Source organism: Cucurbita moschata, unplaced genomic scaffold (assembly GCF_002738365.1).
Source record: "Cucurbita moschata cultivar Rifu unplaced genomic scaffold, Cmos_1.0 Cmo_Scf00043, whole genome shotgun sequence".
In the NCBI taxonomy this organism is placed as follows: domain Eukaryota; kingdom Viridiplantae; phylum Streptophyta; class Magnoliopsida; order Cucurbitales; family Cucurbitaceae; genus Cucurbita; species Cucurbita moschata.
The window spans coordinates 267,677-289,878 of record NW_019268559.1 but is presented as its reverse complement, the minus strand read 5'-3'; the positions used below and the strand labels follow the sequence as shown (position 1 = coordinate 289,878).

Sequence of the window (22,202 nt, the reverse complement as noted above, 5' to 3'; positions counted from 1 at the left end):
TTATGAATATTTAAATATGAAATGGAACAATAGCAACCAACTGCTATTCATCGGTTACGACTAATCTTCCATCACCGTCACTATCAACCAAGATGCCAATGTTATTTAAAATATAAGTAAAGTAGAATAATTAGATAAAAATTAATAAAAAGAAAGAAAGAATAACTCTACTTTTTCTGGGTGAAGGTTTAAATTATAAGAGTTGACATAATGATTCGACACACGAAAGTAGAAGTTTGAATCTCTCACGTTTGAACTATAAGAATATGTCATATTATATCCGAAGAAAAAATTAAATATGATTTTTCATTCCATTCATAACTTTTAAAACAAAATTATTTCGATATGTTTAATGGTATGTTTGAAGAGTACTTACGTTACTTATTTCATTGACGTTCTCTAGCAGAATTAAGTCATGATGTTGCTTGATTTAATTTCAATTGAGAAAAGAGTTATTTAACGAAAAGTATGTGATTTAAGATTGTATGTGATAGACAGGCACTCATACCACATATCACTGATTATCTAATGTGACCCATACGAGACTACGAGGCGTAAGAGGCAACAAAGAGTTGGTGCAAAAAATAGAGGAAGCAATTGATGTTATTTAGATGGTGTATGTTGATACAGTGTTTAGGTAGGTATAAGATCGTAGGATTTTGATGCATTGGATGGGAGAGTAATGATAAGTAGAGAGAATGAAAAGCATTGGTAGGGGGGGGATAGAAGTTTAGAATTCGAGGAGAGAGACGGGCAATGAATAGGTATTCAAAATTGATATAGCTGTGGGCGTGTAATTGGCGTACCCAGAGAACCAACCCCCCACCCTTCCCTTACAAACGCATCTCCCCCCAGATCAAGATCATTGGGTGTCTCATATATTCCCCTGTCCGTTTCTTGTTGAAAATTCGACGCAAATGTTTGGACTCTCTTCTTCCCCCCCACCTTCCAAACTATATTAGTAGGTTTGTATGGATGGATGCACGCTTTTCTCCGCCTTTTCTTCAACTCCTCCTCTTTTCTTCCTCCAAACGCTCCCCGCCCCCCTCCCTTCCTCTTCCCCTATTTCTCTTTCTACCCTTTCAAGCTTTCCCCCCTCTTCCTTTCTACTCAATTTCCCACCCCTTTTTTCATGTGGGGTTTCCCCCAACGCGCTGACCCTCTGACTTCTTTTTCCTTTTCTACGATCATTTCATTTCCCCGTTCTATACCATCTTCTGCCTCCATTCTTCAGGATCTCCTCTCCTTCTTCTCTGGTGGGTTCTTCTCCCTTTTCTATCTATGCCTCCCTACCTCCTTCTAACGTCTTTTCTTTACCTGTTTCGCACACTTCCTTTGTTGATTACCATTTTGTTGCTTCTTTGATTGTTTCTCGATGTAATTTTCCATGGGTGGCATGGATCTCATGAACAAATTTGCCTTTTTTCTTTATTCTATTTCATGTCTATTATCGTTCCATTGACTTTTTTTTTGTGCCTCACATCATTTTGTGTATTGAGAATTGACTCTTCGTTTTCTGGATTTTATTTCTCGGGTAGAAAAGTGTGTGTATGTCTGTGTGTCTGAAAATGCCGTGTTAGCTGATTTGGTCATTGGGTTTTGCTTCTAACCTGAGTTTTCTTTTAAACAATTCTCTTGCAAGTGGTAAACTATAAGCAACGAGGTTTGACCATTCGTCCAGTATGATTGATTATTCTTTTCTGTTTTGTTGCAGGTCATCATAATTCATATCGAATTAATATCGAATTAATATCCAAGGCTAGATAGACTCTAGTTGTTCTTGGTGGTCGGGTTGCAGGCCGAGGATTGGTCTTCAAATCATCGGTCATTTAATTGAAGAACCTGGCAAATGCTAAATTTCGGCAGAAACAGAACTCAACAAAGGTCCACCAGATCTCTAGCATTAGGAGGTAACTTCTGGAAAACAAACTATCAGATCATCTTGAAAATAATTTTGTTGTTCCTTAAGCAGTCTCTCAAACAAGCACAGTTTTCTAGGATTTATTATTTGGACTCTCAATTTTGACTTTCTTATAGGTATGGATTATCCAGATCCCAAAAAGAAAAATAACTTTGTGGGAAAAATTATCCTGGCCGCCACCCTCACAGCTTTATGCATTATCATGCTCAAGCAATCACCGGCTTTCAGTGCCCCAAGCCAGGTATCTCCTTCACCTTCTGCTTAGCTCTTTAGTCTCTTTGTTAGCAGTTTAGATGGCCATGTTGATTGTCCTAATTCTTGTGATAACTGTTCATCTGAACCTGTTTGGCTCCCGAATGTTGCAAATTCTGAATTCTTTTCAGAACAAAGAGGTTTTCTATATGAAAAAGGATTCGTAGTGAGTCAAAATTGTTCTGAAATGTTACTTTTCTTCAGTTTGGGCTGCGTGAGCCGGGGGTAACTCATGTTCTAGTAACAGGAGGTGCTGGATACATTGGTTCACATGCTACACTAAGACTCCTTAAGGACAATTATCGTGTAACCATAGTGGTAAATCTCCTGACAGTTCTCAACTTCTCTTTATATGCCTTTTTCTTCTCTCCTCTGTATTAACCATTCTAACTTAATAGGATAACCTGTCACGAGGAAATCTCGGTGCCGTGAAGGTTCTGCAAGAACTATTTCCAGAACCTGGGAGGCTTCAATTCATTTATGCTGACTTGGGAGACCCCAAATCTGTACTGCCTTCACATATTCTGTTTTAAGTGTTTCTTGAGAACGTTAGGATCAACTCTAAAAGTGAATGTTTGTTTTCAGGTTAACAAGATATTTTCAGAGAATGCTTTTGATGCTGTCATGCATTTTGCTGCTGTTGCTTATGTTGGTGAGAGTACCGTTCATCCACTGAAGTAAGCATTCTTTCTTGAAGAACTCTTTTTTTTTTTTTTCTTTTGCAAGAATTGTCTGCTGGAAAAGAAAAGCATATTGATTATAACGTTTTCTTTTAATGTAGGTATTATCACAATATTACATCAAATACATTGACAGTTCTAGAGGCAATGGCGGCCCATGGTGTGAAGAAACTGATATATTCTAGTACATGTGCCACATATGGTGAACCGGAAAAAATGCCGATCACTGAAGAAACTCCACAAGTATTTTACTTGAACCTTCTGTGAATGATTGTGGTTTTATTCAAAATACTGAAATTTGAGTCCTTTATGAGCTTCAACTAACATTGATATGGTTGCCTGCAGCTCCCTATCAATCCTTACGGGAAAGCCAAGAAGATGGCAGAGGATATCATTAAAGATTTTTCCAAAACTTCAAAAATGGCAGTCATGATCTTGCGGTTGGTATTATTAATATTAACCGATTGTTGAACACTTTTTTTTATCAGCTTGTCTTTATGAAACTTGTGTTCGTTCTCAGAGCTTTATTTTTTCTAATTATTATCATAGCTTACAAGTTTTGTTTCTGGGTATGTTTAAAACTTCAGATACTTCAATGTGATTGGATCAGACCCAGAGGGTAGGTTAGGTGAAGCTCCTAGACCAGAGCTTCGTGAGCAGGGACGAATTTCTGGTGCTTGCTTTGATGCAGCTCGCGGCATTATTCCTGGACTTAAGGTATGATTAGCCTCTTTTCGCCTGAAACGGCCTGCTTCATACTTGCACAAAAATTTCCTTCCTGTTTAGTTTTTATCTTTGTTTGCCCTTACTAAACATTAAAGTTGATATATTGTAGGTTAGAGGAACAGATTACACTACACACGATGGAACTTGCGTCCGGGATTACATCGATGTCACTGATCTGGTTGATGCTCATGTGAAAGCTCTTGCAAAGGCAGAGGCTGGAAAAGTTGGAATATATAATGTTGGCACTGGAAAAGGTTTGCTCATCTCAAAATATGAAGGAAAAAAAAGAAAAACATACACTTCAACTACATTCCTCACAGCTCAGAGTTGTTTTTTGGTGTTTTAATCAGGTAGATCAGTTAAGGAGTTCGTAGAAGCATGCAAGAAGGCAACTGGGGTTAAAATCAAAGTCGATTATCTTGACCGTCGACCGGGCGATTATGCAGAAGTCTATAGTGACCCAACAAAGATAAATAAGGAACTCAACTGGACAGCTCAGTATACAGATCTTGAACAAAGCTTGAAGGTAGCGTGGAGATGGCAAAAGTCACATCTTAAAGGCTATGGAAGCTCTTGAATGGCTCTCCATGAATGAAAGAAGGATTTAACTCTTTGAGGTATTAACTTCAGCTGTGCTTCTGTTGCTACTTCAGCAGATGGATTGGGAGCAGAGTGGTCGGATTTTTTTTCTTTCTTTTTTTTGTATCCAAAATTTACCTTTACATGAAGTTACATTCGATGCCCTTACATTATTATTATGCAGTAGTTTTAGGAAACAGTTCGTTTGTCACATGAATTTGAAACGATGTAGTTGAAAATAATGGGATGTCTGTGCAGAAATTGCCCTTCTTTGTCACCTGTTTCCTTTGCCATCAACACCATCATCTGTTTGAGATTATATTTACTAGATTGTGCAATGAATGCGTTAAGTATGCCTAATGTAAAAATGAAATTTGAGTTTTGGATCTGTTTTGTACTTGTTGGTCGTGAATGAAGGAAAATAAGGCATTTGTATGTATTCATGTCCTGAAAGGCGTTATCTGAACTCCATTTGGCATCCGGATGAATTTAATAACCAAGCACAACCTCTATTCTGCTACACTGAGATTATAGCTCATCATTAACTTCAGAATGAAGCCTGCTGTCTGATATTAAACTCTATGTCTATAGCCTGCAACTTCTGTTTCTCTATTTGTACTCTCTTGAAATTTGGCACAATATCAAACAATGAAACTTGAAGGGCAGTCGTTTACACTCATTCCAACCCAATGACAAATGAAAATGCTTAAGTCAAATAATCATGTATCACATCTATGAAGCTCAATACAAAATGACCAGAATCAAGCTTTATAACTTCTACTGTCAAACATTTTGTTCGATTTGGTATTTAATAGCCGAATAATTTGAGCAAAATCAACAGCCCCAACTAACAGTAAATGGCCGCGGGGTGAAGACTGTCGTTTAACACTAGCAAATATTGTTCATCTCCTTTTCAAAAGCAGCAAGGGCTCACTAAACAACAGACTGGACAGCTCTATCGAAGTTCTCTTCAGCAGCCGAGATGCGTTTAACAAGCAAGTGGTCTGGATGCGAAAGTTTCAATTGGCTGAAAATTTGTGGCAAGTATGTTAGCAGCCATGGTAAGGAAGAAAAATTCTAATCCAACTTGTGGATGAATTCAACTGCTCAGGTAGTTTTTATCAACAGGCAAATTCACCATAATAGCTTAAAATAAAAACACAACTTATTTCCAGGAAAGCATTAAATGTGAAGACAGGAGTCAGGACAAGGACAAAATAAATTTCTCAAAACCAAAGATATTAAATGAGCATAAAAAGACCTACGGTACCAAATAGGAATCTAAAATATCAAACTCCTCATTAAAGCCCCTTTCTAAAGTGTCAAAAGGAAATGTTTTACATTAAAATACTACTCTCAGAAAGTCATTCCAACCTCACTTTAAACTGTCCATAATTTAAGAGATCATAGAAATACCATCACTTTCTTAAAACTACCCTCAACCCCCAATTCTCACAAAGATGCAGACTACAGAACAGCATTGGAACCCAACAACCAGAGAGAGAGAGAGAGAGAGAGAGAGAGCAATATTAGCAGAAAAGATTTCTGGCCATGGATCACTATCCATTACCTGAGAAAACGAGAAGTTGGTTTGCCAAGGTGAAGACTGCATACAACTAGATTGGCCAGAGTTTCTGGGTCTTTTGCATCCTGTGGAGAAAATGAAAGCAACTTCTTATCTACAATTAGAAATTTATAGAAAATATTTGCATCCTTCGTTGTCCTGAAAACTTTCAATCTGTCTTAAGTTTGATCATCTTGGAATTCATTGAAGAAAACTATGTTACAAAAGATGTTCAGTGTAGGGATTTTTTTTTTCTGGCTTAGTCTTTCGTTGTGCCAATTTAATCTTGATCCCCTCGGATAAGCAGTTTCTGTTATACAATATAAGTAATCAAGTGCACGGTGATTAAAAAATTACCTTGTTCAATGCTTCAAGAAGAAGTGTCTCTGCTTCATCAAAGTTTCCCATATGCATGCAGCAGACGGCCCTTCCATTCAAAATCAAGCTTGTCATGGAATACTTTTCAGAGAAATCTTGGAAGATGAGATATGCTTCCTGTATTTTGGAACCACCCTGGTCAAGTAAAAAAATTACAGAATAATAAGATTACCTTCAAAAGTCTAGTGTCCCTTCGTTCAGTGTAAAGGAAAAAAATGCTATAAGCTACAAACCACTGCCAGATTTAACCAAGCATTTGCAAGTTGTGTTAATGTGTGATCCTCATCAGTCTGTTGCATGACTCTCAGCTGTCTCTCTGCATAATCTGACCTGTGCATCTTAAGAAATATTTGAACATTCAAAGCATGCCTGCAAGGAAAAAAACAAAATCAGGCTTGAGCCAATTACATTATTATTATTTGTTAGAAATCACGACCCTCCACGAATGGTATGATATTGTCCACTTTGAGAAAAAGCTCTCATGGCTTCATTGAGCCAATCACATTATACACGTCCAGTCTCACAAATATCTCCCCTAAATCAACTATTTGAATCTACATTAGGCACTTAAGATGATAAAACACGCAGTGAGAAACAGAAAAGTTAAATTACAAATTGTCTCTTTCATTCATGAAACTTCAGTTTCAATTGCACTCTCCTTAATTTCAGTTTTGATTCTAATAAATTTCCATCATTGATATCATTAATTAAATGTAGATGTGACATGCTTGGACAATTAACTTTTGGATTGCTAGGTCTTGTTATCTTACTGGTAAAGCATTCAAACTGAGACTTACAATTCCATGGTTCCTCCAGCATTTGTGTGTTTCAGGGCTTCATTATAATCTTGCTCGTGCATGAATATGATTCCTGCAATTAGCCTCAAAGTAGGATTGTTTCCAATGGCTGGATCTGATAACCATTCATGTAGGCTTGCAATGGTAGATTCCTACAATGTTCAATTAATTAATTCAGTAAAGAAACTTCAATGACTCTGATCTTGTGAATAAGAAACCGGATTCATTCCTTTTTGAAAGTGAATTATCGTTCAATACTAGGTGTCAAATCTGAAATCTTTTAAGTTGGTTCGAACTGCTTAACATATTCACACGTTAGATGACTTTTAATATCGATCCAACTATGCAGGAATTTTTATTATGAAACGCTAAAAACTCCGTTCATTGCCACAATATGAATTGGCTCCCTATCCTCATTCATCCACACCCCCCAAAAGAAAAGGCACCAAACGTCACTAGCCAATAAAATGGAGTCACCAACATTGAATTCCCAGTAAACGCTTCTTGAGACTTTTAGCATGTCACCCCAGATCAATGTCAAATATGGTTTAAATTTATAGAATGAAGTAACACGGCATAGAGATGTGTGACCCAAAATTATAATTGAAATTCTATGAATTCCAGAAAGAATTTATATTCCAAACGAACATAATCAGCTAAAAAGGATATAGATCCACGAATGAAACCTTGCTGCTGGGATCAGACAGATACAGAGCGAGCAATTTGACGGCTTGGAGAGGCGTAGGTGCGGATGAGTCGATCTCGCTAACCACTAGCTGAAAGAGTACGCACAGCAGAGTATCAAATCAAGTTGAAAGCAATCACCAATATACTTTACAACCACACTAATGTGCACGAACAGACCTGATAGCTGCCAAGGGCAATGTAAGAGCGGTAAACAATGGAATCCCTCTCAATTGCATCATCGGGGGAGAGATTGGGGAGATTACTGTTGTTAATGGCGGCCTGATACGCTCCCAAATAGAAATGATTTCTGAGATTGAACAAATGATCCGGTGCTGCCATGCTTTCACTCTTCCTTCTTCGTCCAAGCTCCTTCTAGATCTGAATCTAGCAGCCTTGAGGGATGCAGAGAGAAGACCGACTAAGCAATTGAACAAATTTGGGAAAATCAACGAGTAAAAAATAAACAAAATAAAAAGAAAAAAATAATAAATAAAAAAGTAATGGAAGCAAATTATATTGAACTATGCATGCGGGTATGGACTTGGGCTGGTGGGCCGACAATTGTGTTCGGCCCATTGTTTGTTTCTGTTTTTTTTTTTTTTTTTTTCTCGCGAAGAGCAAATTTGAAAGAAAACAAACAATTTGGCTCCAATTTCTAAAACCCTAGGCTCTTCTCCCTCACTCCCGCTCGATTCGTTTCTTCTTGCTGGAGTTCTTGCTGAAGAAGCTCTGGATTGTATCTCAGTTGAGGGAATCTAAATTCTGGCACAATGTCGATGTCTAAGAGCTCCAAGATGCTCCAGTACGTTAATTATCGGATGAGGGTCACGATCCAAGATGGGCGCCAATTGGTGGGCAAGTTCATGGCCTTCGATCGGCATATGAACCTCGTCCTCGGCGACTGCGAGGAGTTCCGTAAGCTTCCGCCGGCTAAGGGTAAAAAGACTAATGAGGAACGTGACGAACGTCGTACCCTTGGCCTCGTTCTTCTACGCGGCGAAGAGGTAATTTCCATGACAGTTGAGGGTCCACCGCCTGCTGAAGAGTCCCGTGCTAAAGCCGTCAATGCTGCTGCTATGGCTGGGCCTGGTATTGGCCGTGCAGCTGGGAGAGGTATCCCGACTGCTCCTCTTGTTCAAGCTCAGCCTGGTCTTGCTGGACCAGTTCGTGGAGTGGGCGGACCCGCTCCAGGGATGATGCAGCCTCAAATCTCTCGCCCGCCAGTACCTCAGCTTTCGGCTCCGCCGATGTCATATCCGGCTGCCCCCGTTATCCGTCCACCTGGTCAGATGCCGATGTTTCCTGGGCAAGGTCCACCTCCGGTTGGGAGAGGTATGCCTCCACCTCAATTCTCGGCAGCGAGACCAGGGGGAGCCCCTCCACAACCATTCCCAGGTCCTCCTCAATTTGCGCAGAGACCAATGGGACCTCCACCAACGGGGCAAGTGATGAGGGGACCGCCACCTCCACCCAGGCCTGGAATGGCACCTCCCCCGCCTCGACCTGGGATGCCTCCTCCGCCTGGTGGCGCAGTTCCTGTTTACGGACCACCTCGTCCTGGCATGCCGCCTCCGCCCAACCCACAAAATCAGCAGCAAAATCAACAGCAATAGTGCTGGTATGTCTTTTATCTTTGAAAGTCAGTAGCGTTACCCCTCTATTGTCCAATTCTTCGTTTTAGATATCACAACGAAACTTGCGATCATTGAACTCAAGTATACCGATATGCTCTGTCTCTAGTAATTTACCAATTAAGGATGCATCTGATTAAGATTTAAGAGCACTATATTTAGAAAGGATCGCATTTGAATATATTAGCCATTATTTTATGGCTGGTGCTTATAGTTAGTGACTGCCTCTGAAGGTTGCCACTTTAACATGTTCAGCTACTGCTGGGTTGTTGACAGACACCCTTTTTGCAACAAGGATTTTGTTTTAACGTATCTCCGAAATTAGTTTCTCTGGCAAGGATAAGTTCATCTGAATTAATCATTTTTGGCTACTTTGCGCTAGAGAAGCTTTAGGATTTTCCAAGGGAAGTCTGGGGAACAGTGTTGAGGTGGAGAAGCTTTATTGTCTTAATGGGTTCGTCTTTTAATTATTTATTTTCTTCAATTTACAAATCAAGATTAGAACTTTTTTATTTCACTTTAAAGGAACGGATGTCTCGTCATTCCCTTGTGTTAGTTTTTCTGACATTATCCTCCTCTTGGGAGTCTATTTTAGGTGGTTCAGTTCTAGAATTTTCCCTTGAGAACCCAATGAGACCTAGCAGTACCCTATCTCTATTGTATTTATTTGGTTAAATAACACATCTGGTACGTACTTTTCTGTTGAGTAACAATTTAGTCCATGAAATTTTGATGATTCTGTTCAACTATTAACAAATATACTGTACATAATAACTGCTGAAGGATTTTTCCAATGCCAACTTGTCTAATTGGTTTTATAAATCAAACAGATTATGCATTAAAACTGACCCAATCAACTCGGATTAGTCCTTTTTTTTTTTTTAATAACACCTGTGACTCCAATTAGGAAGGTTTTTTGTAATCCTCTTGGGTTGTTTTATTAGTAGAGAATAAAAACACTCACCCTATCTGCTTGAATAACGCTTGATGCCAAAAGTTTGATGCAGCAATGTTTCACTGACAACAAACCTAGAAACAATGCGTAGATGAAAAGATGTAGTAAGCTGAGAAGAAAGTTACATAATATATATATTTTTTTCTTTCTTTCATTTTTTATTTGAAACTTTGTGTAATAAAATTATCCAAAAAAGGAAAAGGGACATCCCAGGGGCAAGGGATGGAGGAAAACCCCTGCCAGAACACAGCTATCTTAAAAGATACATCAAATCTTCTTCCCTGTCTACTTTTTGTCATTGTCAGGTCTTTTTTTGTTCAGGCGTTAGGATACTGTTGCTTGTTTTTTTGCACTTGTATAGCTTCTCATGGTAGGTTTTTTCTTCATTGCTTTGTGATTAGGATACGATTGCTTTTCTGGTTCCTTAATAAGTTATGATATTTTTAAGAATGCCAAAGTGGGTCTGTAGGAAAAACTCAACATTCTTGAGGTTTCTTCCAAGTTCCCTGACAGATCCTTCAACAGGCAAACACTTTTTGTTACATAAAAGAAAGATTTTTACAATGAAGATTAAATGGTTTGACTGAATGTTCCTACAAATAATCAGCGTGACTTACGTTTTCCAAGTTGTGACTATAAACATCCTTCTCGAATGGAAATCTGCAAGGGTATTGTTTTTTGTTTTGTATTGCATGAATATTTCCTCCAAGAAGTTGTTTATTTCTCAGCTTCATAGTTCATAGATATCCCTTGTTTTTGATGAGGTTGGGATTTTCCAGGCATCGAAAGTAAGGATGCTTCAGTGGGAGATCTTGTTCTTTTTAATATTTCTGCAATCACATTTCTATTGATATTTTCCCCTAATTTCCACAATTGAGTCATTGACTCAGAAAATTAGTTATGAACTTAAATTGTATGGTTTTATTGATAAGGATCAGAGATGTCCATGGGGCGGGGACGGGGAAGCCTTCCCTGTCCCCATTCTTGTCGCCTATTTCATTCCTTATCCCCTTGAAAATTTTTATTTATTTTTGCAAGAATCAGGGCGAGGAATTTGCTAGGTTGGGTTCTCCAAGTAATTTTTTTCCGTTTATTAAAAAAATTGTAAAAAAATCTAATAAATCCTAATAGATGGTAGATGTGAATATAATCCACTCCTTGGCCTATTTATCTAACGGTAAAAAATGTTCTCCACTCCTCCCCCCATTCCCCGTCTAAATGGGGAATCCCCTCCCCGTTTGGGCCCCTCAGGTAAAATGGACACCTCTAATAAGGATGGAAAAGAACTAATAATCGTGTATTTCTTGATTCCTTGATGACACTTTGAATTGTATGTTTAATTTATCACTTAGGGGAGCTGTCTCATTGGTTTCTCTGTGCTGAAACTGTTTGTTTTTCCGCTTTCTCTATCCCAGCAACCCTGTTGTTAAAATGTGCCCCCTGTTTACAAGATCTGAATGCTTTATAGGTATATTGGGGTAGTAAAGGCTGTTACCAGGTTGTTAACCAAGATGATTTTTCTGCAGGACTTTAGGGGAAATTTTTGTCATCTCAAGTTTTTGAATTTTTCTTAACAGCCATCTGAGATTCAACATTTCTCAATAACTCAGATCGGTATTTGTTGCAGACATACTTACATGTGAAGATCTGTGGAGACGTTCAGTGGACATTATCTTATGTTGGTTCAACCTGCGTTTCACTAGCCAGGGGGATACAGCTTGGTTCATCTGTCTGAATTTGTGTTGATGCTGCTGTAGGATTCGACAATGTACTGTTATGAGCAAATTGTGGCCCTCATTTTGCAATTTAACAATTAGATGTAGTTCGAGTGCAGGATTTTAATGTGAGTTACCCATTCCTGATCGCCATGTCTCTAGGTAGATTCGCTTGCTCCCCTCTTTTTAATCTGTGTTAGGCATTATGTAGGTCTTTCAATTACTTGCGGACCTAAAACCCATATAGTACGAACTGAAGGTTATGTATTTTAGGACCTCTATCCTGTTAAAAAGGAGAAAATCTATATACGACATTTTTTTTCTCCTCTAAAACAAATGTAATAAAGATTGATTGAAGGATGGATTACAAAGGAGGAGGAAGAAGCAACATCTCAAGCCAGCCAAAGGATTTCTATGGAAAAAAATACCTTCCAATTAGCATGAATGAGAACCGTATCTTCAAAGGTTCTTTGACTCTATATTAGTCTAAACTGTCTATATAACAATGGTAGTTTGCTCAATCCAAAATTTTCTTGCTTTGTCAGGGAGACAAATGCCATGAATGCTTGGATCAAAGTATGCTCCACCTTTTGGGGGGCATATACCAACTAGGATCTAAGTTGTAAAAGGTATGGCCATATTTTCACGCCATGTTTTGTCACTCTCTTTGCTTGTCACTCTCTTTGCTCTGTGCCACCAGAAGTAGATATGAACAGGTCAGGATTCGTCTAGTGGACCCATATGCTTTGTTTTGTATGTATTCAAAATTCTGGGCTACACACTCTTTAGTTGTGTTCTGTTGTAAAAAATGCAAGCCGGGTGTTTGGAAACAAGTAAGGCCGTAAATTTATATATATTAACGTTGTTTGAAAGAAAAGAAAAATCAAACTTCTGACTCTTACCTTCAACGGTACTGAGTATAGTTCAATCACCCAAGTTCATATACTCTTTTAATCGGAAGGTGAGGGGCAATTGAGAAGGGGAAATCTAAGTGTTGAAAGAAAAATGCTTTTGATGATCTTTTTTTCACAGCAATGTCTCTCTATGTTGCGACATTATAATTTGTATGTTCCTTTTAGGTTTTTGGCTGAAAATTTATGATGGGTTTTAGAAAAAAAATCATAATTAAAAGAAAAATAATTGATCAAAAACATCTTTTCTCTGTAAATATCATATAATGCCAAATGTTATTATAACATGAATGAAGAAAAGAAAGGGTACTCAACTTTTAACACTTTTCTTTTGGTGAGCAACATAAATTGTTTGCTCTACATGGGGCGAAGATTATAAATGAAATATCAAAGAGGAAGTGATGTAAATGATTGTGGAATCAGGTTCCTTTAGAGACAGTCAATACTACATCAAAATTACTACATCTGTGCTTTAGAGATGGTCAGCTTGCCTTATGATGTCCTTTTGTTGGGCCTACCGCTTTGACAAAGATAAAGTGTCCTTTGATGCCATAAGTATGAAATAACAATCATAAATTTTCACACCAAATGGTGATTTTTAGAATCCGATGCCTAAAGTGAAGTTAAAATGGTTAATTTGCCCCTCCTTTTCACCTTCCAACCAACTTCATTCTAATCTAAGTGGGATGAGTTAATTATACCTAATAAAAGTTACATTTTCTCTTTTAAAAGAGCATAATAGAATAAGTACTTTGCAGAAAGGAGAATAGAAAGCATGTTTAAATAGAGCAACAACATGTACAACAGTACTCGTCAAATATATATTTTGTTCATTCCACATTAATAGATTTAGCAAGTTTTTCATCTCGATAGATATCTTTACTTATTCATGCATAGGAGTGCTCAAGGATTTATGACCAATAGTATGCTCAAACAGAAGAAGTAGATATGTTTGGCCATATTGTGATCTTCATGATCAAACTCCTTTTCAACTAATAATACACCGTTAATTTACAATTTTTACCATAAAGTCCAATATTACTCACTAATTTGGTTTGATATATATGTGAAAGTTTTAAGACAATGATTAAAAGAAAAGATGGTCCTGAATTGAAGTCAGAAAATGAGGAAAAGTAATAGTGGATTTTCATAAAAGCAATGTATGAGATGATATGGCCATTATAATTGCTAATTATGAAACTAAATTAAATAAAATACACTTTTGCCACGTGCGAGCGCCTAAAGACTCCACCGTCCCACAATACACCCACAAAACTAAACCAGTATCCACATTTTCTCTCTCTACAACTCTCTCTCTCTCTCACGGGTGAGCTTCAAAAAATCGAACGTTGGGAGCAAATGGACAAAAGAAAATGAAGTAAAGAGAAAAGGGCCAAAATTTATGGGTGAGGACCAATCAATTTCTCACACGTACCCCACTTTGTAATTCCATGGAAGTTCTTGCCCTATTACATTACATACATAAAAATTCAATCTTTATTATGAAATCTTAATTTTGAACTTGTGTTTGGATGTGGGTCATTGCTATAATACGAGACTTCCATATTAAGAGCCGTTTTGTTTGATATCAGATGTATTTGTTTGAATTAAAAATGGGTCTTGTTCCTGAAATCGTTTTCCTTGAGTTACAGGCCAACACCATAAAGTTCCGTTCAGTCTGATTATAGAATAAGAACAAAGAAAACATTTTTGTGTCTTTACTTGCCTCTGCCCTGTATTTCTCTCTATTTTCTTTCCCTTTTGTTTTTGGCTTTGAGTTAACAAAACGTTCTAATTCACAGTACCCAAGAAAGCTTGTGGAGATTGGGTATTCGCTTCCTTTACCTTCTCTCTCACTCTCTCAACGGATGCACAAAAAGTGAAGAATAGTGGTGGGTTCTTTCTTTATCACCGAAAAGAAGAAGGGTCTGCTTTCTTGGCCATTATTATCGCTTCCCCATTTGAGTGGAGAAGATTTCATGGCTGTTTTTTCACTGCCTTCTTGGAACTGTTAGGCTGTAGATTAGAGTTTATTACTTTCGTGTTGGAGCATCCCTTATTCCAATTTGAGTACTCAAAGAGATTGGGAGCATTGTTTTGGGTTGGTTAGTGTCCCCTAATGGATAAAGTTCACTGTGCACCTTTGCTTTGTGTTGTTGTCTGTATTGAGATGTTTCTATGCGCATCTTGTGTGGATGAATTTGGAGATTCAACAGCTGTGTACATAGTGACCCTTAAGGAACCTCCTTCTTCTACTAATTATTATGCTCAGCTTAGACAGAATGCCACTTCTTCTAGGCTTGCTACTTCTGGTGGATTAAGCATCCACAAACCAAGGTACTTCTCCATCACTCTCTTCCCCTCTCTCTAATACAAGCTTTACTTGACTTAATATGATGAAAGCTTGTTGTGTAAGACATTTGCAATTAGTGTAGTTTTTTTAAACATGAGTTGTTGATATGTCCTCTTTAAAGTAGTTGACATTGGTAACTTTTTCTGGGTATTTCTCTCTCTGTCAAAGTTTTCTTGTTCTTGAACTTTTGGTACTTCCATGGTGTTCGGAGGATGCAGAATTTGTGTTGTATATAGTTTCATTCCATGAAAACTATCCCATAGCCTCGTGGTAACTATAATTTTGCTAATTTCTGTGTAGTGTATCAATGTTTTGTTATTATGTAAAGTAGAAAACTATGCCCTGGATGCACAGTTGATGATCATTGATAGAAGTTATTGTTTGTTTAACTTGTTGTTCAATCCTTCTGGTTAATCTGTTTCATTCTCTTACAGGTTTTGTTGCTATGTCTTAAAATTATATTTTGAACTTTACTGCTTTTATGTTATTTATTTAGAAATATATCAAGAAAACATGGAAGATATAGGTCTTATATAGCCCGAGTTCACGATTCATTGTTGAAGAGGGTCTTGAAGGGGGAGAAATATCTAAAGCTCTACAGTTACCATTTCTTGATCAATGGATTTGCTGTGTTTGTTACTGAAGAACAGGTACGATATTGTCATATGTTCCCTCCCTTTTTGCTTCATCATCATTGTTTCCCTACTTTAAAGTATGATGGTTTTGATTGTTTGTGTTTATCTGATAAAATTTGCTCAGAGGAAATTAAAAATGCACCAAGAAAGTTTTGATTTACTGGTTTCTTTTAATTGAAAGGCAACTAAACTTTCAAAGAGGAGAGAGGTGGAAAATGTCGTCATGGATTTCTCTGTTAGAACAGCTACGACACATACTCCACAGTTCTTGGGGTTGCCGCAGGCAGCTTGGTCTCAAGATGGTGGCTATGAATCTGCTGGAGCTGGGATCGTGATAGGGTTCGTCGACACTGGCATTGACCCTACACACCCCAGCTTTGCTGATGATTTGACTGATAATCCGTTTCCCATTCCGGCCCACTTCTCGGGAATCTGTGAGGTAACTCCTGATTTCCCGTCTGGATCATGCAATCGGAAGCTTGTTGGAGCGCGCCATTTTGCAGCATCAGCTATAACAAGGGGAATATTTAATGCATCTCAGGATTATGCATCGCCATTTGATGTCGATGGACATGGCACGTATGTATTTCTTTCTTTGTTTGGATGTTTGTTGATCAAACTAACATAGATGACCAGTTGTTTGAAACTATGAAAATAAGGCTATACAGAAGGTTATGTAGTAATTGGAGTAAAACTAATATTTGTAGGCACACAGCTTCAATTGCTGCTGGAAACCATGGCATTCCAGTGGTAGTTGCTGGACATCACTTTGGAAATGCTAGTGGGATGGCCCCTCGTTCACAGTAAGTACACATTACTGCATGCGTTGCATCCGCTTCCTTGTGTTGACTGCTTTCTTATGCTTCTTTATTCAGCATTGCTGTTTACAAGGCACTGTACAAAAGCTTTGGAGGTTTCGCTGCCGATGTCGTTGCTGCAGTTGATCAGGTGTCGTGAAGGCCTCATCTTCTTTCTATTCTTTTGTTTGTGTGTGTTTTGTGGTATATAGTAATCTATGGTTTTCTTTGTAGGCTGCTGAAGATGGGGTGGATATAATAAGTTTATCAATCACACCAAATAGGCGGCCCCCTGGCATTGCGACGTTTTTTAATCCCATAGACATGGCACTGCTCTCTGCAGTTAAGGCTGGTATATTTGTTGTGCAAGCAGCTGGCAATACTGGACCAGCACCAAAGAGCATGTCTTCCTTCAGTCCATGGATCTTTACTGTTGGTGCTGCTTCTCATGATAGAACCTATGCTAACTCTATAACCCTTGGCAATAACGTCACCATCCCGGGCGTTGGACTTGCACGTACGTTTCTTGTTTTCCTTGCCTGCATTTTAATGATGATCCTGTTTTTGTGGAAGATAAATCTAATTCTTACCTTTGTATTCAGCTGGAACTTATAATGGCACGAAGTACAAACTAATTGCTGCAATGCATGCATTGAAAAATGGCACACATGTTTCAGAGGACATGTACGTGAGTGAATGCCAAGACTCCAGTAACTTTGATCGGGATCTGATCAAAGGGAAACTTTTAATATGCAGCTACTCGATCAGATTCGTGCTCGGGCTTTCCACGGTTAAACAGGCTTCACAGACAGTGAAGAACTTGAGTGCTGCTGGGGTCATCTTCTATATGGATTCTTTTGTGTTAAGCTTTCGGCTTAACCCAACTCCAATGAGGATGCCTGGCATCATAATTTCATCACCAGAAGATTCCAAGGTTGTGTGCTCTACCTTGTTATTGACAATTTTATTTTATTGGATCAACATGAGAGCCCTGCCAGAGCCTTTTTGCATCAAAGTGGGCCTTTAAAATGGATTGTGTTTGTGTTTGTGTTCTTTGGTTCTGAAGTTCATGGTTTCTTTGACAGATTCTTCTTCGTTACTACAACTCTTCTTTGGAAGTAAATGGATTAACAAAGAGAATTTCTAAATTTGGAGCTGTTGGTAGCATATCTGGAGGATTAAAGGCAAATTATAGCTCTACTGCTCCACAGATAATGTATTATTCTGCTAGAGGACCAGATCCAGAAGACAGTTCTGTTGATGATTCTGATATTATGAAGCCCAACTTGGTTGCTCCTGGAAATTTCATATGGGCTGCCTGGAGCTCTGTTGCCACGGACTCTGTCGAATTTCTCGGTAAGCATCCGCACCGGTTTTGATCTGCATATGATGTGAAAACTCAGACATGAATGGTAACTTTTACCAACTCTCCAGGTGAAAACTTTGCAATGATGTCGGGAACAAGCATGGCTGCTCCTCATATTGCTGGCCTAGCCTCACTTATAAAGCAGAAGTACCCTACTCTTAGTCCTTCAGCCATTGCCTCTGCACTATCGACGACTGCTTCTCTTTATGACAAGACCGGTGGACCGATCATGGCTCAGCGTGCTTATGCTAACCCCGAACAGAACCGGTCTCCAGCTACACCTTTTGATATGGGAAGTGGCTTTGTGAATGCAACTGCAGCTCTCGACCCGGGGTTGATCTTCGACTCCAGTAAGTAATTTATTTAACATTATAGCCGATTGACCTCTGCTGGGTTGTTAATAATAGACACACAATAGAATCCACTATGATGGTTTAACCCGCCTTAGATGATATTTGGACATAAATGTAGCAGTCTAACTGACATTTTTCTGAAAAATAAACAGGACAGTATCATGACTGAGTTGATTTAGTTGAAGAACATAAAGCATTTTGGTAGTAAAATTCACGATCCAAGTTGGCTTGTTGTAGGTTATGATGATTATATGTCGTTTCTTTGCGGTATCAATGGCTCATTTCCTGTGGTCTTCAACTACACAGCCCAGAACTGCGGGCTGTACAATTCCAGCATCAATGGAGCTGATTTGAACTTGCCCTCTGTCACGATTGCGAAACTCAACCAGTCGAGAGTCGTGCAACGAACCGTGACCAACATTGCTGGACCTGAGTTCTATAGAGTTGGCTGGACTGCCCCTTACGGGATTTCTTTGAAGGTCTCTCCAACTCGATTTTCGATAGAGAGTGGCAAGAAACAAGAGCTAACAATATTCTTCAATGCGACGATGAACAGCTCAACTGCTAGCTTTGGAAGAATTGGACTTTTTGGGAGTGCAGGCCATACTATCAACATTCCTCTCTCAGTAATTTGGAAGTTCTCATATTATACTACTAAATGAGAGTTTTGGATGATGTATTCTCTTTTTTTCTTCCTTTCTTTTTGAATAATTTGGAGGTGTGTTAACCAATTTTTTCATTCATTTCTTGATGTAAATGTCCTGTAATGAAGATTAAGATTCAAAAGTGAGGTAATAACTGGGTTGACTTATGTCTCCTCTTTTGTCTATTGCAGCCTGCATAAGGGCCTCTTTTTTTTATTTTTTTTTTTTTATTTATTTATAAAATATGGTAATTTACCCCCAAATAATAAAATTTCCTAAATGATAACTCCACTTCAATGGTATAATATAAAAATATGATAATTTAACGGTACAAAATCATCAAGGATATGGTACATCATTATATTAGCATTAAAATCAGAATTGGAAATCACAACAGAAATAGAGGAAAGAAAAGCTAGAATGGAACCTTACAATTAGTAGTTGCAAGTAGACTGATACAAACAATCTGCAGAAAGTAGAGTAGAGATAGGAAGAGAGATGAATGCTTAAAAGATATGAACAAAACCAATGAAATTCGAAATGCATATCATATCACCAATCAAGGAAACAGAATTACAAGACAGGGTTTATACTCATTTACCTAAGGGGGATAAAATGGATGTATAATATTTTTACTTGCGAGACAGCTCAATGATTCGGTACAGAAAATCACACTATATATCCAATTCTTCTGGTCCACAATATACATCACATTCCCAGGGTAAAAACTTATCTGAACCTCAAATTGACGTTGACTCAATAATGAATGGTGACTTCGAGGGAAAATCCAGAGACAAACTATACAGAAATTTCCAAAACCATATTCATATCCCAAGCAGTATAGTAATGTACTAAAGATATATATATATAGATCGCTTCCTCCCATCCTTTTTAAACCGATAATAGTAAATGCCATCAACCATCTTCTCCACCACGTTACCTTTTATCCGTCGTGACACCGACAACAAGATTGCTCACCTATCGTTCAGAATATTAAGAGTCAACACAGTCTGTAGTTCATAATGAACCAGAGAAAGACGATTCCGGAGGGTAAAGGAAAAACAACCGAATGAACAGCATGAGTACTTACCAATTTGCCACTTTCATCAACAGACATAGGGTTCTCAACTACAACAGTTTGGCTCTGAGACTGCAACAAATGAAAATAGTTATACCAAATCAATTATGCCGTAGAATAAAAATAATAGCCCCCCACACGCAGAGGCCTGAAAGGAAGGACGTAGGAAATGAAAAGCTTGAGAGCATACTGATGATGCAGGGGGCATCCCAGAGCTAATTGTTCCATTTCGTCTGTGCACTGGAATAGGAACCCTCACGTTGGACATCTGCAAAGAGGTATAAATGGAAAAGGCATGAAGAACAGAAATAAATATCAGGCGATAAAATGTATTCATAAGCATTTAACAGATCGTAATTGTACCACTTCCGGTTCATGAAAAGTTCATAAACTAAATGTCTTGAATGCTTACGTGTTTCTAAAGTTTTCTACATTTTAGTTCTTCCTTGATATTTCCAATCAACCCAATTGCAGAAAAAAATGATTATTTAGGAATTTAACAAGTATAAGACTGCTACAAACTGTACCACCTTAGTTTGGACCTCAAAATCTAGTTGTATCCTCTCAAGCTAGACAAGTTTTACTCAAATCACATCGAAACTAGCCTAAGTTGCTTTTCAAAGTCAAAACTTGCTAGTTAGGTATTTATAAATGTTATGGTATTGATATGAGATTAAATTTCTCATAACCCATTAATTAAACCTTTTGGGATAATTGGTGATTTATAAATGTTATGGTATTGACATGGAATAAGAGTAGGAGGCCCTGTGTTTGATTCCCTATAATGTCATTTCCTCCTCAATTAATATTGTTTTCCACTTGCTGGGTCTTCTACAAATTATCAAGCCCACAAGTTAAGGAGAGTGTTAAATTTACTATAACCTATCAGCTTAATCTTTGGGTTAATGGGGTCAATGGAGGCATACGGAAGAAAAGTAAGGCTTCATATCAAGAGAGTACTTCCAACCCATGACATTCAGTTGACTCACCTAACTAAGAACATCTAGAAATTTCTACAGCCACACGAAGTAAATGAATTATACTTACACCAACATTAGTAACATAGTGACAAATCGCACACTTGACAGATGGAGCTCCATAGGGAAAGATGAGTGTTGTTCGACAGTTTCCACAGTTAACATGTGCCACCTGGTTCGTAGCTTTTTTTTTAAATAGTCACAACACCCAAACATTAGCACTCAGTAACCTAGCTAACTGCTATAACATCAGAAAACTTTGAGCATCTAATAATAAATAGCATAAGGCAGGAACCAGCATAAACAAGACCAGAATTGGCATAAATAAGATCCCACATCCCAATTGGGAAAGGTTTCATTTCCCAAGCAGACCATCCCAGAAAAACAACTAAGAAACGATTCCTCTAGGTTGCATCAATAGTAATAATGAGAAGATTTAGAGCAAATCCTTATCGAAATAATTGGAAAAAAAAGTGCAATACAACAGAAGTGCTTGAGAAAATTGGCTAGCAACAACATAACCATTTTTTTGTTGTCAAGCAAAGCAGAACCTACTTTAAAAGATATTATATACTTTTTCCCTTGAAGAATACAAGAGCGTACGAAGTAAAGGAAGAGAGCAAAGATGAGGAAATGAAAAAGAACCAAGAGAATTACAGGAGAAAATCAATCACTCAATCATCTCAATGCCCAAGTCTTACTGCTATCCCTAGTTCACTAAATAAATCAAAGCTCAAATACATATGGGGGCTCTATCACATTCAAATACTTTTAAAAACTCCGTACCAGGTGCAAGGTTCACTGTATGGCAGCATGAGCATCTAACACTTGTTGCCCCACGTGCATACATAAGCAATGTCCTGCAACCTCTACATATAAGTTGAGCCATATCTGTTCCTGCAAATGCAAGGCCCAAGTTTTTGGTATAAACTTTGAAGGAGTTACCACACCACAAATATCTATGACCAACTAAAAGCAGTTACTGGGGTCCATATGCTAAAAGGAATGGAGACACGTTTACATACCTCTTGTATCAAAACTTAATGGTCAATTTTTAAGAAATAAAAAAAATAAGCTAGAAACTAATAAAACAAGAGTCGTGAATAAGCAATTCTGGTTCAACTCATTTGTTCTGCTCACTACCTTTTTTTATTGGGAAACGTAGGACAGAATATTCAAAAAAAAAAAAAAAAAAAAAAAAAA

General features: G+C 38.0%; 5 protein-coding genes across 7 annotated transcripts in view; 3 read left to right on the top strand and 2 right to left on the bottom strand.

Moving 5' to 3' along the window:
• Positions 1 to 973: 973 nt before the first annotated feature.
• LOC111433893 (UDP-arabinose 4-epimerase 1-like) lies at positions 974 to 4,518 on the top strand. 2 transcript variants are annotated; one of them, XM_023071152.1, is made up of 11 exons: positions 974 to 1,256; positions 1,715 to 1,910; positions 2,038 to 2,162; positions 2,378 to 2,491; positions 2,572 to 2,679; positions 2,759 to 2,850; positions 2,955 to 3,096; positions 3,199 to 3,293; positions 3,441 to 3,570; positions 3,689 to 3,833; positions 3,930 to 4,518. In XM_023071152.1, exons 2-11 carry the CDS (start codon positions 1,850 to 1,852, stop codon positions 4,154 to 4,156), a joined length of 1,239 nt encoding a protein of 412 aa, XP_022926920.1. In that variant the 5' UTR covers positions 974 to 1,256; positions 1,715 to 1,849; the 3' UTR covers positions 4,157 to 4,518. The 2 variants fall into 2 exon arrangements, with proteins under 2 accessions (XP_022926920.1, XP_022926921.1); XM_023071153.1 differs by lacking the exon at positions 974 to 1,256 and adding an exon at positions 1,394 to 1,534.
• Positions 4,519 to 4,807: 289 nt separating this feature from the next.
• Positions 4,808 to 8,098, bottom strand: LOC111433698 (coatomer subunit epsilon-1-like). Its single transcript, XM_023070852.1, has 7 exons — positions 7,762 to 8,098; positions 7,584 to 7,673; positions 6,898 to 7,049; positions 6,334 to 6,469; positions 6,080 to 6,235; positions 5,729 to 5,808; positions 4,808 to 5,185 (listed from the first exon to the last, which is right to left on the bottom strand). The coding sequence occupies exons 1-7, from the start codon at positions 7,921 to 7,923 to the stop codon at positions 5,092 to 5,094; spliced, it is 870 nt and encodes a 289-aa protein (XP_022926620.1). The 5' UTR covers positions 7,924 to 8,098; the 3' UTR covers positions 4,808 to 5,091.
• A 103-nt stretch (positions 8,099 to 8,201) lies between these two features.
• LOC111433699 (small nuclear ribonucleoprotein-associated protein B'-like) lies at positions 8,202 to 12,662 on the top strand. Its single transcript, XM_023070853.1, has 3 exons — positions 8,202 to 9,202; positions 11,798 to 12,350; positions 12,431 to 12,662. The coding sequence occupies exon 1, from the start codon at positions 8,355 to 8,357 to the stop codon at positions 9,195 to 9,197; it is 843 nt and encodes a 280-aa protein (XP_022926621.1). The 5' UTR covers positions 8,202 to 8,354; the 3' UTR covers positions 9,198 to 9,202; positions 11,798 to 12,350; positions 12,431 to 12,662.
• Positions 12,663 to 14,495: 1,833 nt separating this feature from the next.
• On the top strand, positions 14,496 to 19,129 carry LOC111433752 (subtilisin-like protease SBT2.3). Of its 2 annotated transcripts, none has more exons than XM_023070936.1 (10): positions 14,496 to 15,133; positions 15,646 to 15,799; positions 15,966 to 16,363; positions 16,492 to 16,587; positions 16,660 to 16,732; positions 16,816 to 17,098; positions 17,184 to 17,515; positions 17,667 to 17,937; positions 18,016 to 18,297; positions 18,607 to 19,129. In XM_023070936.1, the coding sequence occupies exons 1-10, from the start codon at positions 14,916 to 14,918 to the stop codon at positions 18,960 to 18,962; spliced, it is 2,463 nt and encodes an 820-aa protein (XP_022926704.1). In that variant the 5' UTR covers positions 14,496 to 14,915; the 3' UTR covers positions 18,963 to 19,129. The 2 variants fall into 2 exon arrangements, with proteins under 2 accessions (XP_022926704.1, XP_022926703.1); XM_023070935.1 differs by having other exon boundaries at positions 14,500 to 15,133; positions 18,538 to 19,129.
• A 331-nt stretch (positions 19,130 to 19,460) lies between these two features.
• The window catches only part of LOC111433557 (vacuolar protein sorting-associated protein 2 homolog 2-like), a 10,891-nt gene continuing 8,149 nt past the window's right edge, over positions 19,461 to 22,202 (bottom strand). Inside the window, exons 14-18 of the mRNA XM_023070628.1 lie at positions 21,786 to 21,896; positions 21,070 to 21,182; positions 20,213 to 20,290; positions 20,035 to 20,094; positions 19,461 to 19,922 (exon numbers count right to left, since the gene is read on the bottom strand). Of these exons, the coding sequence (XP_022926396.1) occupies positions 19,881 to 19,922; positions 20,035 to 20,094; positions 20,213 to 20,290; positions 21,070 to 21,182; positions 21,786 to 21,896 (404 nt within the window). The 3' untranslated portion in view covers positions 19,461 to 19,880. The remainder of the gene's footprint in view (positions 19,923 to 20,034; positions 20,095 to 20,212; positions 20,291 to 21,069; positions 21,183 to 21,785; positions 21,897 to 22,202) is intronic.

Coding starts and splice junctions, on each gene's coding strand:
- LOC111433893 (XM_023071152.1), top strand. CDS start 1,850: ATGCTAAATTTCGGCAGAAACAGAACTCAACAAAGGTCCACCAGATCT. Junction 2,163..2,377: donor CTTTCAGTGCCCCAAGCCAG/GTATCTCCTTCA, acceptor ACTTTTCTTCAG/TTTGGGCTGCGTGAGCCGGG. Junction 3,834..3,929: donor TAATGTTGGCACTGGAAAAG/GTTTGCTCATCT, acceptor TGTTTTAATCAG/GTAGATCAGTTAAGGAGTTC.
- LOC111433698 (XM_023070852.1), bottom strand. CDS start 7,923: ATGGCAGCACCGGATCATTTGTTCAATCTCAGAAATCATTTCTATTTG. Junction 7,674..7,761: donor TTGCCCTTGGCAGCTATCAG/GTCTGTTCGTGC, acceptor GTACTCTTTCAG/CTAGTGGTTAGCGAGATCGA. Junction 6,236..6,333: donor CTTGGTTAAATCTGGCAGTG/GTTTGTAGCTTA, acceptor TTACTTGACCAG/GGTGGTTCCAAAATACAGGA.
- LOC111433699 (XM_023070853.1), top strand. CDS start 8,355: ATGTCGATGTCTAAGAGCTCCAAGATGCTCCAGTACGTTAATTATCGG.
- LOC111433752 (XM_023070935.1), top strand. CDS start 14,916: ATGGATAAAGTTCACTGTGCACCTTTGCTTTGTGTTGTTGTCTGTATT. Junction 15,800..15,965: donor TGTTTGTTACTGAAGAACAG/GTACGATATTGT, acceptor TTTAATTGAAAG/GCAACTAAACTTTCAAAGAG. Junction 18,298..18,537: donor GGGGTTGATCTTCGACTCCA/GTAAGTAATTTA, acceptor GGCTTGTTGTAG/GTTATGATGATTATATGTCG.